An 18,444-nucleotide genomic window follows, 5' to 3' on the forward strand; every position below is an offset into this window, starting at 1 on the left:
AGTTGTCTGATAATCAGATTGGCCCGGGCTTCAGAATGACCCAGAACAAATTAAAATCAACTGTATCTTTGGTAGAGATCTAGCTACATAAGAGTGAGTGTTTTAAGTTAGAAAATGGCAAGTCTGGAAAAAACCGAGAGGTTGTGGCTGACCTAGTAACAACGAGCTTACAGTGCAGGCCTGATGTAAAAATAGCCTCGTTCTTCTCGGGAGAGTGGTACATATCGCACGCACAGGCTGAGTGTGAAAAGTGCTTCTCCGTAGCCCACAGCTCTATTAATATGTTCGCTCATGGCACCTCTTTTTTTTCTTTAGCACCTCAAAAGTGCCTTGTAACTGTCATCTTCAAAATGTCCCAGGAAATAATAAATGTGGGTGCTTTTTTATCCCCATTTCACAGATCTTAGAATCCAAGAGTGGGTAGAGATCTGTAGCTGTTGTCCAAGTCCTTTTGCTGATTTCTGCCAAGATTGTCCTTAAGTTTACTGTCTGCGCAGTCCTGCTCTGCTGATGGGGCCGGGGGGCTGCCAGGTTTCTGGTTTGGCAGGAGGGTCAGCGTGTTTGATAAAGATAAATGCTAGAGAAGAACTGCCCGAGGCAGATCAGTCATCTGTCTCTACCTTCAGAAGTGCCAGCTCGAGGGAATTCTCTACTTTATAGAATCTCTTCTCCCTCACAACAGACTCTCCACACTCCTAGTTCGGCGAGTCACGTTTGTAGCTATTGTGAACCAAGGGGGTGTTGAAAGCCCTTAACTGTATAAATTTCTCATTGAAAATATTTTTCTAAGAAAATGATTTGTCATAGGAGGAGCAGCAGATCAAGCATATTATATGTAAAATTTTGATGGAAAACCAGGTAAGCTGATACGAAAGAGCAGCGTATTTCCGGGCCCCTCGTCACTAATGACATTTTACAAAACATTTTCTGTGTACAAAATGCTCTCCAATATATAGCACCCTTGAACCTCTGAGAACTAGTTCACATTTTCCAGATGCAGAAACTAAGACTCGAGCATTACTTGCCAAGGTCACAGAACTAATACATGCCAGGCCCAGTACTAGGTTTGTTGGGTTGTTTGTTTAGCGCCAAATCCAATATTTATCCTGATGTACTCTGCCATTTCTTCTCTGCATTATGAGTGGATGTGCTGAAACTAAAGGAGAGAGTGGATATATTAAAATATTAGAAAATGCACCACGCTCGTAGCCATGGTGCTGTCTCCAGCACATTACCTCTGCATTTGCCAGCTGCTTATTACATTAACAGGATTCTGCGAGGAAATCGAGGTATTCATCATTCGCTTCTGTCTGAGGAAACAGGTTAGTTGGAGTTACAGAGTTTGAATTTATTCGAGAGGTTACGAATTTGACGGATGGTGAACTTAAAAAGAATGTTGTATTTGAATGGCAGAAATTCTCAAACGTTATTGTGGTAAAAAGGTAAAAAGAAAAAAACCGGTGCCAGGTTGCAGCCGGTGGTTAGTCACCCGGTGAATAAATACTGGATCAGAGCCTGTATTTGCTGGGGACATTCAGGGGACAAATCAGGTGCCATCCCATGGCCTTACGGAGCTTCCAGTCCTGGAGGGGAGACTTTAACCAGTAGTTACACAGATAAATGTTGTGAGGGAGAAGAGTTACACAGATAAATTAGGGTAAGAAAAGTGGTACTAAAAATGCATTTAATGGAAGACTCTGACCCAACATGGCAGAGGGGCCGAGGGCAGCAGCTCCTTCAGATAAGGGGTCAACCTTGGAGAGTTCTCCTTTTTTTGGTTTTTGTTTTATGTTTTAAAATAGAAAATGGAGCATGTAGAAGGGAAGAAATCTCATCAAGCAGGAAAGATGAAACATTACAAATAAAAGGGCTACTTGAGAAGGTTCAGGATAATATTTTTAAAACTTGCCAGGCGACCCACAGAACCCCTGTGAAGCCGCGCTCCATCGCAGGGCAGACTCCTGGATTCTTGATGAGCGGGCCTTGGAAAGAACAGCGTCAGCGTCAGCCTCGGACAGTGTTGTCCGCTGACGTGGACACCTGCACCCCGACGCGTGTCCTCAGCTCACCTTTGCTGCTTTTTCCAGGAGCCGACGAGGACATGGAGAGCCCCGAGCCGACCACATCTCGACCACCTGCGAAGGTGCCGTTCACCAGCACCGCGCCACAGGCGGAGACCTCGACGCTGAAGGTGCAGACCAAGATGCCAGCCGAGACAAAGGTGCGTGCTGTGCTGCGGGGGCTGCCAGCTCACTAAATGCTCCTTCACTTACTCCTGCACAATCGTCCTTTTAAGGGGCCCCGTTGGAAAATATGTAAGGACAGATGGTCTTTTTGTTAGATGATTGTGTCAGGTCAAGCGAAAGAAGATACATGCGGATGCATGTCATTTTATGTTTGTGAGAACCCAAAAAATGACAACCCAAAGAACGTAAACTATGGACTTTGGGTGATGATGACTGGGCGATGTGGGTTCCTTGGTTATAATACATGCCCCCTCTGGGGGAGGTTGTTGAAGTGGGGGAGGCTGGACATAGTAGGGCCAGGCGGTAAAAGGAACTCTCTGTATTCCCACTCGATTTTGCTGTGACCTACGACCCCTCTAAAAAACAAAGCCTACTCAACACACACACAGAGTAGTCGGTGAGTAGAAGTCACAACAGTCATTTGTGGGAGATTTATCGAGTGCTACCCATTACGTGTCACATACTGTTCTAGGTACTGATAATTGGTAATATTGATAATGAATGATATTAATCCTAGTGATTAAATTTTTACTTTATAGTTACATGGCAAAGCTAAATTGAACACTGCCTCTAGGATACTGTTAACGTAGACTTGGCTTTTGAATGGATCTCACAGTGGCCTTCATGCCACCATTATAGATATTCTTTCTGTTTTGTTTTATATTTATATGTGACAGAAAATAAAAAGAACAGTTGTTTGTTCGAGCAGAACATTGCTCTTAATCTTTCCTTCCATTACGTTCCCATGGCATTTAGACAAGCAGACATGGATGTGACAGATCTTTAATTGGCTTCATTTAATCATCTGGGCTGCCTTTTGGTACTTTCATTTTGCACATGTATGCAAGAGTTAAGTTATTTCAGATTGATTGTATGCTGTAGAAGGAATTCTCACGTAAACTGAGATTCTCTAACCCGCTGGTTTTCAAACCATAGAATTGTCTGGTGAGCTTTAAAAACAGCAAAAATAAGTGGTAGCTTCCCTACCCCATTGCAGTGGTAGGTCCTGCCTTTTTTTTTTTAAACTTTTTCGGTTTCATTGTAACTGTAGTTCATTCACACTAGAGGGACAGTTGTTGGAGCTGAGTGTTAGAAAGCCAGCAGATGATTTATGTGCGCCTGTTGTAGACTGTAAAGTATTCTGGGTTTCAGAGAGGTGAAAGACAAGGGAGGGCTTTGTTAGGGACAGATGGACAATGAAAGGAGTGGAAAACTTGGATTGGAGTTAGGAGAAATACATGAACCCAGGCACGGATGGTAAGATCAATTTTGGTAAGTAAGTGGTGACAGAGATGGCTGCGCAGGGTTTCCTACTGGGGATCAGGCCTGAGGGAGTCTGGAAGCCGCCCAATATATGCGGTTATGAGGTTGTTGCAAAGACTTGGGTGTGATGTGATCAAGACCTGAACGAGGCCGTGGAAATGAGAACTCAGGGAGGAACTTGGCTGGAGAGAATGGTGAGAGCAAGTTAGCAGGACTGTGACACAGCAAACTGTGATATAGTTTGGAACGTGCAAAAACAGTAACCTGGGGGGGGCAAAAGAACGGTTGGTACCATTCATGGAAATAGAAAGCGGGTCTGATTCGGTGCTGCAGCCAGGGTTAGAGTCCTACAGGCTACCGGGTAAATGATGATAATGCTGACCGGAGATGATGTGTTGAGAGTTATCATCTTAGACTTAATCCTTTAGGACTGTGGGATACCCAAGAGCCTGAGAGTGTTCTTCACTGGTTGAAAAAACCAAGGTCCAGGAAAGTGGCGACTTAGGATCACACAGGAGCTACTGGCAGCACCCTGGTCCCCTGAAGCTCTAGCTCAGGGCTCGCTGACCGGGTAAGAGTGCATACGTCAAGGGAAGGATTGTAGAGTAGGCCTGGGGGCTACTCCCCACAGAGAGGGATCAGGAAGAGCCTTTGGGGAGCAACCGGAGAGAATGTCTAGATGGAAGCTGGCACAGTGCCCTGTGCAGCAGAGGGATGGAGAGAGGCGAGCTGGGACAATGCCACTGGGTTGGAGCAGCCAGAGAGGGGATGGTGGCCTGAAGTCAGAAGAGCGGTGAGAAAGGAGAGATCTTTTGAAATGTCAACGAAAACAACCTAACCATGTCGTCAGGGTTGTTATGAACTCACTGTATCTGTCTTGCCAGTATGCGTGATTTTCTGTTATAAAAATCCGTGAACTACATAGGTTTATCATAGAACACACCCCTTTGGTGAAAACATCACACAAAGTGGTTCTTCCAATTATTTCCTAAACTTGTTTGAAAGAAAAAAAAGCAACTTTGAAATATAATTATTTTTCAACACATTAAAAAACTCTTTACAACCTTTCCCTTTCCCATACCTCCAGTCACCTGAAGAAACTGATAAAGAGAAAGTTCACTACTCGGACTCGGAGAGAAAAACGGACCCAGATGAAGAGGGTACAGATGTATATACTGAGAAGCACCCAGACAACCTGTTTAAAAGAACAGAAGTCCTGGCAGGTGGGTAGCCTGGCGGGGTCAGGGCAGAGGCTCCCTCCATGGGCCTCTCTCTCTGTCTAAGTGAGAGTCAGGGGTGCAGACCCAGCTGGCTGAATGTCACCTGAAAGCCGTCTGGGGGGCGGGGGTGTCATTCCAGAGTGAGAGGCAAGAGTTAGGCAGATGTTGTCTTTGTCTTCTGTCCGCTCCCTCGGGCTTGCCCTTGGCCAGCCACTGGGGGGGAGCCTGGGTGGGGGGAGAAGGGGAAGGTTAAGGTCTGAACTGGTCTAGAACCACTGGGCGGGGGTGGCAGGATGTGAGGATCCATCCGTCCTGCTCCAAGTCACTCTGATTTCAGAATGAATTAAAGAGAAGGGCAAGTTCTTCATGGAAAAGGGAACTGACACAAGTAACACCCAAGATGTTAAGGGCGTTGCTCTCATTGTAACGTGTCTGATGAAAGCATTAACGTTCGATTTTTCGAAGGGGAAGGTGTACAAGACTTAAGAACACATAGTCCTTGAAAGGACAGTCCCAAATCTGAGTCTTGAAAAAACTTTTTGCATGCTTTCTCCCCCTTTACCCTTACAAACTTTAAGCAAATCATAGCACGCTTTGTGTTTTCCTTGAAAAAGCAATGAGAAGATGAGACTGTGAAATGTGAGAACGGAAAAGACTAAAGAATCTGAAAGTATAGAACTAGTTGAGCTCACAGCCAGGTTTTCCTTAACAGGGCTTTTGGGTGGTGGTGTTAATACAAGTCAAAGGATTGTGACATCCTGAAGGATGTCAGATCTGCACGGTCACCCGGTTGCTTCACTGAACCCGGGTCTTGAAGGTTGGGGGGGGGTTGTTCAAAGGAAGCCTTTTGGGCAAGGGGTGTGACATAGGCGGGGCCATTCCTGCAACCCTGAATGTCTCCTAAAAGCCGTGTCGCCCTCGGTGTTGCAGCTGTGATCGCGGGCGGGGTCATCGGCTTCCTCTTCGCCATTTTCCTCATCTTGCTGCTGGTGTATCGCATGAGGAAGAAGGACGAGGGCAGCTACGACCTGGGCGAGCGCAAGCCGTCGAGCGCGGCCTACCAGAAGGCGCCCACCAAGGAGTTCTACGCCTGAGCCCCCGCGAGTCTCTATTTATGAGATGGCCGAACTTTCAGAAATAAAGCTTTTGCATAGAATAATGAAGATCTTTTTTGTTTTTCTGGGTTGTTTTTTGTTTGTTTGTTTTTATTAAAGAGCCATTCTGGCCCTTTAATGAGAAAATCCCATTGTATTTAAAACTCTCCATGTATTTCTTTAGAACAACGTAAAATTAAAACTTAACATCGGCAGTGTTCTGTGAATAGCAGTGGCAAGACACGATGTGATGAAAATGCTCGATGTTCATGGAGTCGGTTTAAACGTCTATGTGCAAATACGAAATGATTGTTTTTGTTCAATGGTTCGAAGACGAGACCTGTTTAGTTTGTGTCGGCATGTCTCCCACTGACCTGACCGAGTCGGTCTCACTTTGTTAATTTATCTGTTGTTCCCTTCTCGGCTCTCCCCTCGTGTCCCCTGGAAAACAAAACAGAACTCTATGCCTTTTGTAGCTGTTACGGTGCAGTTCGTCTTTGGATAATTCAGATAATGGTAATTTAGTGTATATGTGATTTTCAAATCTGTAAACTTCAGCCTCCTTTGTATAAATTTTTAAGTGTCAGACTATCCATTTTACACTTTGTTTTTTCATGACCTGTAGCTTCAGGCAGATTCGCAACAGCAAATTAATGTGTAAAATTGGATTATTACCAGAAAACTGTTCAGTCGTATCTGATCCGATCTTCTTATGGAAGGATTTGATGTGAGTTACTGACAAGCCTCAGCAAACCCAAAGATGCTAACAGTGTTTTGAGAAGTTGCTGCAGATTTCTTTGGCCACTGTATTTGTTAATTTCTTGCAATCTGAAGGTATGAGTAGGAGTTTAAGGAAAACAATCAGTTTTTGTTCTTAAAAAAATGCATTTAAGTTGTAAACGTCTTTTTAAGCCTTTAAAGTGCCTATGATTCTATGTAACTCGTCACAGACTGGTGTTCGTGAGTATATATAACAGTTAAAAAAAAAGTTGGTATTTTATAAGCACAGACAATTCTAATGGTAACTTTTTTGTAGACTTATGAATAGACATAAATTGTAATTTGGGAACATAAAAACTACTGAATAAATCATGTGGCCTAATAATGGAAAATGTCAGTTATAAATTTTGTACATTTCGATCAAATGTACATCTCCCCTTTGCCAGTGACCATCTGCCCTGAAGGGTGACATGGGTTTGATTTCTGAGCGTCCCCAGAGTCTGTAAGTCATAACCAAAGAGCTCCTCATTAGGACTGTTACGGATTCGCGTCCGAACTGGCCAGAGGAAATCGAAACGTATCATCCTGTGTGTACTGGGGGGTAGATGCTCGAGGATTGCCAGGGTGGGAACTGCGGCGTTTGCAGGCTTTATAGGACAGCCGATGGCAGTCTTGAGACAGATGCCTGCTTTTGCAAACAACTTTTAGGGCTATAAATTCCAAAGCACCGAAGAGAGCTTTCCTGGCGTCAGTGTCTTAGATTTAGCTGCATAGGGTGATCTGCCTTGGAACCTGGGCTCCCAGTCTCTCCCGAAGCCTGACGGATCGCTGATGGGTGGGACACCGTCGCTGACACCCAGGGAAGGAGAGGGGCAGGGAGCGCCGTGTGTAGCGAGGGCCTCGCTGCTTAGGGCTGAGGTCGCCGCCGCCGGCGGTGCCGGAGGAGATGGAAGTAGGGGAGTCCCCTGCCTGGGGACTTTTTTCTAACTAAACATTTCCTTTTTCTATTTTACCATTAACTTTGTTTTAAATTGTGAGCTGCCCAAGTGGGAAGAAGACGGCAAACACGGCCACCTTTCCAACATACAATCTTCTTTCAATAAAGATGAATACTTCATTGCGAGAACATTCCCTGGGGTGGCCACAGAACTCATTTCTTTTAAAAAAATGGAAAGCAACACTCGGAACGGTGTTTACTTAAATTCTTAATGGCCTTAAATCTCCAATTCCTGCCCTGTCACCTACAGAATCACTTTGGGGTGATGAAAAGGAGACAACAGCTTAAAGCTGCACAAGGTCCCCAGTCCCCAAGTTCAAGGTTAGGAATCTCGTGAGCATCCCCCCAGCAGCGCCGCGCACAGTGAAATTCAGTTCGTAGAATAACAACCGCTTGGGAAATCTACGCCAGGAAGAGAACGTTGCTAGCAAATATTTTGTCACTGCTGGAAAGCAAAATATTTGTTCAAGTGCCAAAATAAAGTCTGTCACGCTGAAAGTAAGACATCATTGTATAGACTGCCATCCCGTTCTCCAACTGTGTGTTTCTTGCCTGGTTTTATGTTTTTTACTTCTCAGATGCAATAAATAGTGCTATAAAAAGCGTTAGTCCTGATTACCGAGGTCAGGAAGATTTTGGTCCCCTGTAAATATTAAAGGCGGTGTGAAGATCTCCTGTTTCCTTGGCCACCCGTGAATGATCTGTGTGTAGGCGAGACCCGCAATATTTAAACTCCATTTTCAGCATATGGGGGGAAAGGGGTGGAGCGCATGGGTTTTTTGTTTTTTTTTTAAAGTTACAACCACAGGTACCTGAACTGGATTCCTGGGAATTAGCTGGAAGGGTGTCCCCCAAGCAGTAGTCCTAACACTCAAATGGCATGGCGGTGTGAGGCTTTGGGCTTCGGGGCTTCAGGCGTGCTGAGCACTAACGAGGCTAATTCATTCCAGTTGCCTTGGCCAAATAGCATTCAAGCAACAAGTGCTTGTAGGTGCAAAGCAGCAGGTTTAATCAATAGATATTTGCCTACTGAAGATGCCGCCTCCTAGAAGCCCGGGGTAGAGCGGTGCAGTTGGTAGACAGGGACTCTGCTCTCGTGGGGTTTGAGAGGGGTGCATAGTGGAAGCAAAATTAGACAAGTGGGGATGATCAGCCGGTGGTGATCTCTGTGACGGACATAATGCAGGCCGGTGGAAGGGAGAAGCCAGAGCACCTTCCCTCTCCCTGCTTTGGGCAGCTCCTCCAGCACTGATGAATCCCCCCCGTGGGTTGAATTCCCTGTGGACGGACCCTCCTCGAGGTTCCCAGCTCCCACTGTTCCTAAACTCTCAGAAACCCCCCTTTCCCCCTTTGCCTCTCCGGCCTTAGGGAGGCTAGCGGCTTCCTGCTGTTGCTATCCTCTGGGCTGCCTCGCCGTCCCCAGTTTGCCCTTCCAGCTTTTCCAACATCTTTGTAACTAATTCCCTGGACTGAATTCCCGCTCTGCATTAGCAGCGTGGGTTCTGTTTTCCTTCCCGGACCCCGGCTGATGACACAGAGTGAACAGCGTGTAGATGGTATTAAAAGCTATAGGACGAGATGAGAGGATCTGGAGAGGTAAGTAGATGGAGAAGGCGGGTGGCCCTGGGTCTGCCTTCTAGCAGTCTGTCTGTTTAGATGAACCGTTACCAGATTCACTCTTTAGCTCTGCTCACAGGACTGGGTTTTCGTGTTAGCATATGTTTAGCAGGGAAACAACCTGTGATTGCAAAGGGGGAGAAAATCTCCGTAATGTATCAGAGGAAGCTCATTTTTGAGCAAATTAACGAACATGTTCAAGTATCCACTTCTCCCAGGTCATTAATAACATACAGTATGAACTGTCTTTTTTTTAATATATTTTAAGTAATTGGGCTGAAGAGTAAGAACTATTTGAATATTGAGAAAATATCTCTATTTTCAGTGTTTAATGGGAACATAGCAAACAAGACAGTGGTTCTGCTGGTAGCCTTGTCCTGGGGCCACCGAAAGCAGGACTTTTACCTCCTTAATGATATTCTGCTTGGGTCAATACCAGAGTAAACCTGGATGTCCTCTGTCTAGATCAGTGCAAAGAAAAGCAGTAAAGATGGTACAAAATGTAGGTGGGCTTGGCTCCACGTCAGACCCAGAACTTGGGGATCCTAAAAAGCTTCCTTTTTTAGTAACCCCTTTTCAGTCCTTTTATTATTTTATCACTTTTTTTACTATGTTATTTTTTTCCCCTTAGCTTATTTTTTCATGTGTAAGGTAAAGATAATAGCATCCATTCCATTGGCCTGTGGGAATTCAACGACGCACATTTAATAAGGTGACGCACTTAGCGCAGTATCTGGCATCTGTTAGAACCTCGATACAGGGTCATTTATTCATTCCCCCACCAAATGTTCCCCAGGCGCTCACTCTGTACCGGGCCCAGTTCCAGGCCCTGGGAACACAGGAGCCAGCCAAACAAAGCCCCTGTTCTCAAGGAGCTTATATTCTAGTGGGAAGAGACAGACAATAAATATGTAATATATCAATGAGACGGTGACATTTGAGCCGAGGCTTGAAGGTGGTGAGAGATTGAGTCATGGTGGGTGGAGGAGGGAATCGGGGGATCTGGGGAGCATTGCACGCAGAAGACGCAGCAAGTGCCAAGGCCGTGAGTGTGGCCGAGAAACGAGTGAGCTAGAGACTAGAATGGTGGGCAGTAGGTGAAGGAGTCACAGGCCAGATGGTACATGGACGTCCTTGTAACCGATGTAATGACCTTGGAGAGCCGTTGCAAGATTTTGAACCAAGGAGTGACATCATCTGGTCTGTGCTTAAAATTCATTCTTAAACTTTGACAGGCTTCAGAATCACTGGGAGAGCTTATTAAAACACAGATTTCTGGGCCCCGCTTCCAGAGTTTCTGATTCTATAGGTGCGTAGAACCTGAGAATTGGCATTTCCAACAACTTTCCTAGATGTAGCCGTTGCTGCTAGTCCAGAGGCCCCTCTTGGAGAACCACTGCTTCAAAGGGATTGCTTCAAGGTGCTGTGTTGAGAATAGGTGGTTTGTGGGTGGCAGATGTGGGCAAAAACCCAGCAGGAAGACTGCTGAGAGGCAATTGCAGTATTCAAGGACAGGGACAATCGTGGGGGGTGGAAGTGGCGAGAAGTGACCAGATTCTGCAGAGCGCAGGGGGCCACCATGTCTGGAAACCCAGATGAAAAGATGATAAATGGTTTATTGACATTATACATTATACAAATACTCGTCTCCCAGATGGGCACATGCTCTAGACTCTGTCCTTCTTAGCATATCAGGAATCACTGTCCTTACCCAGTCCCCACCAACCTCGCCGCTTTCTCTTCACTCGACTCCAGCATACACCTGGTTCCAGCCTTGTGCTCTACGTACCTGCTTTTGCCTTCGGATCTAAGTGTGCTTTAGACTCAGATCAGGTTTAACTCATCTTGCCGCTCCCCACCTGCTGCTGGTACCCAGCCCGGTTCCCAGGTTGGGTGACGGATGCACGCACACATCACCATGTCTCTCACCAGCCTCTTACTCGATTCCTCTCTGAAACTTAGTGAGGCCCCGTAAGTCTGGGACCTTCAGCCAAACCAAACCGAACGAACGCTCTGTATCATGTCAAAAGTCTAAACAATTGAAATAAGTAGGTGTTCACAGATATTTGTTAAAACCTTGGACTTGAACTTCACCTACTTAAAACACAGAAAGTGCTCTGATGGGCTAATGGTTTTCTTCCAGATACATTTTATCATTTTTTAGATAAACATTTAGCATCTGCACAGGGAACTTATTAGTGTTTTCCTCCTTTGTTCTTCCAATATTTCCGTTACTGTGCCACATCACCGCCATGCTGGGTCCGTGCTGTCCGGAGATCAAAAACTACCCTTTTTATGAACCTCTCTCCCGTTTATGTGAAGGAGGCCGGGCTGTAAACATGGTATGAAAAAAATTCTTATATGCCATCTTGATTGCTAACATCTGTTCAAATTTCCATTCATAAATTTAAAATCCAGGCGTTTGCAGCCATCTGTTTTCTTGTAACGATCTGAATAGAAGGAAAGCCCAAGGCAGCTGTGCAGGTGGGAGGGAGCCTCTGCCCGGCCTGGCAGCCCCCCGAGCTCTTGGTTCGCTTTCCCTTTTCTCCCCACGCCTCCCTGCAAGGCGGCATTTCAGTCCCCGTGTCACAGCTTCCTGCCGTACTTGGGGAAGAGACTAGGAAACGGCCAGTCTTTCATTTCTCTCTTTTCTAAATTTTCTCCCCACCCCTCTTTTCAGTTCACTTGGTCATGTTAACCCTGTCTTCTGGGCGATGTAGGAAAAGCCCCTTGTTCATTTTATCATTGCTTTCCGGTGCCTTCTCTCTCTCCTTGGCTCTGTCCCTCTCACGCCCCCCACCCCCAGCCTCGCCACGCACGCGATGAATGGAGTGCCCATTCTACGAAAAGGCAGGCAGGAACTGACATTTTTCTACTGACTCGCTTCCAGTTGCCTGGCGATCCCAGCGGGCTCTGCAGAAGGGAACCCGCTGGTCGCCTGGACGGCGGGCAGTTTTCTAGCTCGCTGGGCCACTGGGCCCCTCACCGGGAATTTCTCTGTGGATTACTTTGGCACGGCTAATGGATATGATTTGGCAGCCGCAGGGCCCAGATGCCACACTAGGCAACGGCTCTTTTTTATTTTGCTCTTGGCAGTGTCGTCGACGTCTAAGGGACTGGGCTGCTTCTAAAGCCACTTGGCTCGATTCCCACAGTGCTCTTGCAGCAACTGTGAAATGCCTTCGAAAGCTGACATGACATTTTGGGGGGCCTGCTGGGCTACGGTACTCTCTCAGATGCAGCCGAGCTCGGGACTCACTCTTTGCTTTATATAATGATTTTTTTCTAGTTTATCTTGAGAAATAAGTCCTCAGCAAACCCATGCAGAGTCTAGTTCGCATTCTGATGTCTCTCTGGAAACCTCATCAGAGTGAGTGAGGACCTACCCATCCCCAACCCGACTGTACTGGTCCAGCGCGTAAGCTGGTGGTTGGGGGGTTGTGGTGCTGGGGTACATGTGCTCAGTTCCATCCTATCTGACATTGCTGTTGTGTATAGTTCGTTCGTGGCTGCTGTTCTAATCTCACTGTGTGACCTGGAACGAGTCATTTAATCCTTCCGACAACTGGAAATGCCACGAGAGTAGATGTCAGAACCTTGCTTCCCTTATGCTTGCTGGAGTGTGGTTCGGCGGGGTGATGTTTGCAACTCTGAGGAAGGCCTTGGCCAGCATTGCTATTGCTGACACAGGACTGCTCAGCTTACAGTTCCCCGCAATTCTAAACAGCTGTCGCCGCCCCATCAGAGGAGTCCGTGCTGCTGACTTCTCCAGGCCCCCCGACTGTCGCAGAAACCTGGAGCCGAGCAGTTTCTGCTCCCCTCTTCCTTCTCAAAGTCCTTGCCCTGTCCCCTTCCCCGACTCCCTGGGCTCCTCCAGGCTCGAGATTGGGAAGGGTCTGGAGACAAGGTCAGGAGCCTTAGCTTACAGCTCACTGTCAGGGTTTAAAAGTGCCTGGTTCGGGGGCCTCTCCTCCTCCTGGCAGACATCAGTAATTGACTCTATTCGCTCTTCTGCTAAGGCCGAGCTCAGAATTCTCCAGACAGCATCTGTGCAGCCACAGTCATTGATCAGAATTGGGTAGGAAGATGAAACCCTACTTACCGTCCTCGGCCCAGAGGGACCCTGGTCTTGAGGCCATAGTTGTTCTGAATTGGCAATGTTGTGAATTTAATAACCTATTTAATAGGTGGGCCCAGGAACCAAACCTAATTTGCAATACTGTTTTGGCGGGAAATGCATTAGAACTAGAAACGTGAGCTTACAGAGTGAACTTTTGGAAAGCACCATGTCCATGAATTGGAGTTCTCACCTGTGCTTGGTTATGTGGTGGTAAGAAAGACTGCATGGCTTGAGGCCGAGAGCTCGGACTGCCTAGCTCTGATCCCGTTCCTGCCTCTTACTGGCTGTGTGTCTTTCCACAAGTTAATTAACCTCTCTGTGGCTCGATTCCTTCACCTGTAAAAGGAGGAAGGCAACAGGACTACCCTCCTCATAGGATTATGATGATAATTAAAAATGCATTATTTGCAAAGCACTTAGAATACTGCCTAGCATTCAGAAGTACAATATGGGTTAAAATAAAGACCAAGTTCCAATCTAAATTGGGAGGCTATATCTGCTTCTTTTTTTCTCTTCATGAAACAATAAACAGAGCTGATCACAAATTTTGTATTTGTATAAGTAAGGTGCTATTGGTATCCATAATTTATTCAACACTTTACAAATATATCAACCCATTTAAAATTCCCAGTCACCTTCGGAGGCAGGGTATCAGTCCCCATTTTACAGGTGAGATAGCAGGCATTTCTATATGGCGTTAGAGTGAGCTGATTCCTCCATACACACTTCTCAGACACATGGGGCATGCTGGCCTTACTTTAGAGACGAGGGAAGGCTTTGGAGACTTTGCCAAAATGTCTTCTGTAACATCGGCATGTCCCAGGTAATAAAAATGTGTTATTCAAGGTTGTGAAGACTGATCCCATTGGCTCCTTTCCCCTAATTCTGTTACTTAAACTTTACTTTTAAAAATCATCTTCTATTGCTACAAAAACAGGGTATGTACATTATTGTATATTTGAAAATAAAAACAAGCAAAACTTAGAGAATAAAAAAGTATCCCTGCCACTCAGTGAGTACCAGTGCTAAGTCAGAACTTCATTGGTATTTCTTGTTTTGCACAAAATGAGATCACATGACACATACTTCTATTACCTGCTTTTTTTTCTTTCTTTCCTTTCCTGGTCAATGATCTCCACTTTTCCATTTCAACACATTTTATCTCATCTAACAATAAACCATATTTACATTACACAACTGTCTCCAAAACATGCTTTCTTGCTGTTTATCCAAACTTGAATCTCATCCAGGACCGTGGTTCCATGTGCTTGTTATGTCCCATAGCTCCTTTTAATCTATCCCTTTTTTTCATGACACAGATTTGTTGAAGAGGCTGGGCCAGTTGTCCTGCATCTCTGACTTCCTTTTTTTTTTTTTTTTTTTTAATTTCGAAACAATCCCAAATTTATAGAAAAGTTACAGTCCTAGCAACTTGTTTTTCATTTCGAAAGCACATGAGAATCAGTTGCTGACATGATGCCCCATCACATCCAGATATTTCAGTATTTCCTGCAAAAGACCTTCTTTTACATAACCACAGTCAGGAAATCAACATTGATATGTCACTACTGCTAATCCCCAGGCCCCCTTCAGGTTTCTCCAGTTGCCCCAATGATTTCCTTTAGATGAAGAAGCTGGTCTGGAATCCTGTGTTTGAATTTTGGCATCGTGTCTCCTTAGTCTCCTTGATACGGAACATTTTTCAATTTTCCCTTGACTTTCACGACCTTGACATTTGTGGATATTAAAGTCTAGTTATTTTGTAGAATGTCCCTTCATTTAGATCTGTCTGATGTGTTTTCGTGATTAGATTCAGGCTGCGCATCTTGGGCAAAAATATCACAGAACTGATGCTGTATTTTTGTCATTGCCTCCCATCATGTGGCTTGGGATTTAGATTTGTCCCATTCCTGATGATCTTGACATCAATCATTGACTAAGGTGGCATCCGTCACACAGTCATTTTTCCTTTTGTGATTAGTGTCTTTTCGGAAGATGCTTTAAGATGAGGTAAATATCTTATACTGTTTCTTGTATTTTCAATTTGTTTATTTACTTCACTATAGACACATAGATTTCTGTTTTATTTAATGGATCATAATCTGTTACTATATTTTCATGCTTATATTGCTCCATATTTGGCCAGTGGGAGTCCCTTCAAGCTGGCTTCTGTGTTCTTTTGATGTGACATGTCTCTCAATTCTTTGATCACTTTTTTACTTTCTGGTACAAAAAAGATGTTTCAGGCTTATCTCATACTTTCCCTAATCCAGCTCTGGAATCAGACATTTATCCAAGGATCGTGATGTCTTTGAGTGGAAAATAGTGTTTAGAAACCAAAACATATGCTCATTGTTGTTTTAGTGTCCCTGCTCCTAGGTCCTTTCTGTGCGTAGAAGTGGGGAAAGTACGTGTGTGTGTGTGTGTGTGTGTACACTTTTACTTTATTTTTCTTTATCTGTCTATCCATCCACCCATCCTCTACTTATCTATCTTGAAAACTGTGTTCACACTGTCATCTCTAATTCTAATCCAACACCACAGGGTTCTCCAGTTTTCTCCTTCCCATAATTGTAATTTCTTCTTCAACAAGGAGACACCTGGCCCTCATTGTCCTTAACACATTTACTTCTCTAATTAATCCACCTGCCCTCCTTACACTACTTGTGCTCTGATATTCCACACTGGACCCACCTACCATGTGGATGCCCTATTCACCCAGCTCAAACCTGCCACCCCACGCCACCCTACCCTTCTGTGTGGGCACTCACCTCACCCCATTGGGAAGCCAGCACGCGGAGCCAGCATCACCCCCGCCCCAATGTGGTTGCCTTCCTCACCCCGCTCATCTTCTGACACCATGCTGAGCCACCAGCCCTGTGGACCTGTCCCTGTGGAGAAGGGGCACCCTCCTCGCCCTGCTCTGGCTATGACACCTCGCACAGGGTCACCCTTCCACGTGGAGACTCACCTTATCCCACTCAGCTTGCAACTTCTCACACCAACAGTCCCTCCACTGGAATGCACACCTCTCCCTTCACGGGCCAGGCTACCTGGTGCCAGGCTTGGCCTTCATGTGGATACCCGCCTCCTCCCGCTCAGGGTCCGCACCGTTCAGGCCACCACGCTTGCCCCCGCCCATCCACACACATGCACGCTCCACCTGCTCAGTTCCATCGAGTGACTTTTGCATAGATTTTTCAGGAAGGAGAGAGGAAGGGAAAGTAAGGGAGGAAGAGGGACCATAACTGACTCTGGAGGAAAGAAATATTGGTACGTGTTTCACTGCTAACCTCTCCCACCAGTGACCGAGCCCCCGGCTCCATTCCTCAATTACTGGCTGAATGAGAAGAATGTGCTTGGTAGTAATCCCACAAACGCCACTGGTTTCCTTTCTGTGGCTATTTTTTGAGAGAGGGAGAGACAGGAAAAGATTCCCAAAGGATTTGGTGAGGAGAAATGCCATTTTGCTAATAATCAGTAGGGAGCTGTATTAGTTTCCTGGGGCTGTCCTCGCATAGCGCAGCATGGAAAGGGTGCGGCCCAGGTTTGGGGAGGAACCGCCCTCGGGGCGATACCTGAAATAGGCCAGGCTCGGTGTACCATGAAGTGTGAATCCGAAGAGAGCCAAGTGCTGGACCACAGGACGGAAGAGGAGATAAGAAACCAGAGCAGGAAGCTTTAGAGTGGAGAGTACGGAGTGGAACCCGGAGCAATTTTCTGACCCACTGGGACATGAATGCAGGAGCTGTTTACAGTTTCTCAGCAGCCTTAGCCCTGGGCAATGAGAGAGCTGGTAGGGTAACCAAACCAAGAGAGGCACTGGGAAGTCAGGACTTTTTGGAAGCAAATAACAGAAACTCTAACTCAAATAAGCTTAAATTTAGGAAAAGGAGTTTATGAGTGCATGTAGCTGACAGGGGCAAATCAGCTTCAGGAGCACAGGACATCTTTGGGTTTAAATGATACAGTGCTTTCCATCTGGTGTCCGCTCAACTCTGCCTCCCTCTTTAGTTGGCTACATTCCCCCCCCCCCACACACACACACATATGACCTTTCTAGGGCTAGGAAAGATGTTTTCAAATAGGGCAACTTCCACTTTCCTTCATCGGTCTGGAAGACTCCACCCTATCTCCTTCATGTCTCCACCTGCCAGATCGGTCTTCTGTTCATCCTCCAGCTCTCAGCTTAGCTCTCCGGGCTGCTTGCCTGGGCTCTGTGTGCCACTTTCTGCCCTTCCGTGCGCCGGAGCCAGCTGGTACAGGCTCCCGGAGCCGATCGCTCACATCACTTCCCAACCCCAGCATTGCGCGACTTGGTGTTGGCATCTCAAAACTGGCCACGGTGCGAGTACATCACAGAAAGTGGCAAATGGTACACATCAGAGCTTTGTCAAAAACCCAAAACTGGGTGGTAAATATTTCCCAGCACCGCACTGTGCCCCTCCTGTATTTTCATAACACTCTGAACGCCACTTATTTCTTTATTCATTGAATGAACATTACTCACTCGCTGCCTGCTACATGCCAGATACCGTTCTAGTTGCTGAGGACAGAGAGGTGGGCAAATATAGTCCCTGCCATCCTGGAGTTTACAGTGTTGAAAGGGGACACCTGCCTTATTCAAATATTCACATAAAGAAAAAAGGAAATATAATTATGTTAAGAACTAAAAATCCTTTTAATAGCATATTCGATCTAGTCTACGAAGGTTTTCCTAAGTTAAAATCTGAAAAATAAGTTGGGGTTGAGGAAGGAACAAGGTGAGGTGAAGCACTGCAGTGCTTGTTTGATTAAATAAATAAAAACATCTTTGTAAGATAGCCGAAGGTCGCGGCTGGCCTGGTCTGATAGGGGATGCAGGCCAAAGAGTTGTAACATAGCATGAAGTCAGCACAAAAGACGGTGGCAGCGCAGAGGGGAGGGTGGGCTCGGTTTCTCGTGGTTCTTATGAGCGGAGTGGAGGGCATGCAGGATGGGCCAGCTGCAGAGAGTCGCACTAAGAGCTGTGGAGATACGCAAATGACACTGAAGCTTAAAGCTCTGTGCAGGATACAGACGTGAATAAAAACAGTGTGGGGGGGGTGAGGTCTTGTGGCAGAGGTAGGAGCAGGAGTGATTAACCTCCGCCAGAGGGAGGCTTTATGGAGGAGGGCCCAGGGCTCTG

The 18,444-nt window shown here is 46.1% G+C and overlaps 1 protein-coding gene across 2 annotated transcripts in view; it reads left to right on the forward strand.

The window, feature by feature from the left end:
• SDC2 (syndecan 2) overlaps window positions 1-8,140 on the forward strand; it is a 72,540-nt gene extending 64,400 nt beyond the window's left edge. For both annotated transcript variants that reach the window (XM_081116972.1, XM_081116973.1), the window contains exons 3-5: window positions 2,088-2,221; window positions 4,597-4,732; window positions 5,660-8,140. In XM_081116972.1, coding sequence (XP_080973098.1) covers window positions 2,088-2,221; window positions 4,597-4,732; window positions 5,660-5,823 — 434 coding nt within the window. In that variant the 3' untranslated portion in view covers window positions 5,824-8,140. The remainder of the gene's footprint in view (window positions 1-2,087; window positions 2,222-4,596; window positions 4,733-5,659) is intronic.
• Window positions 8,141-18,444: the final 10,304 nt, after the last annotated feature.

This window comes from Miniopterus schreibersii (assembly GCF_964146895.1).
Source record: "Miniopterus schreibersii genome assembly, chromosome: 17".
NCBI classification, from domain to species: Eukaryota; Metazoa; Chordata; class Mammalia; order Chiroptera; family Miniopteridae; genus Miniopterus; species Miniopterus schreibersii.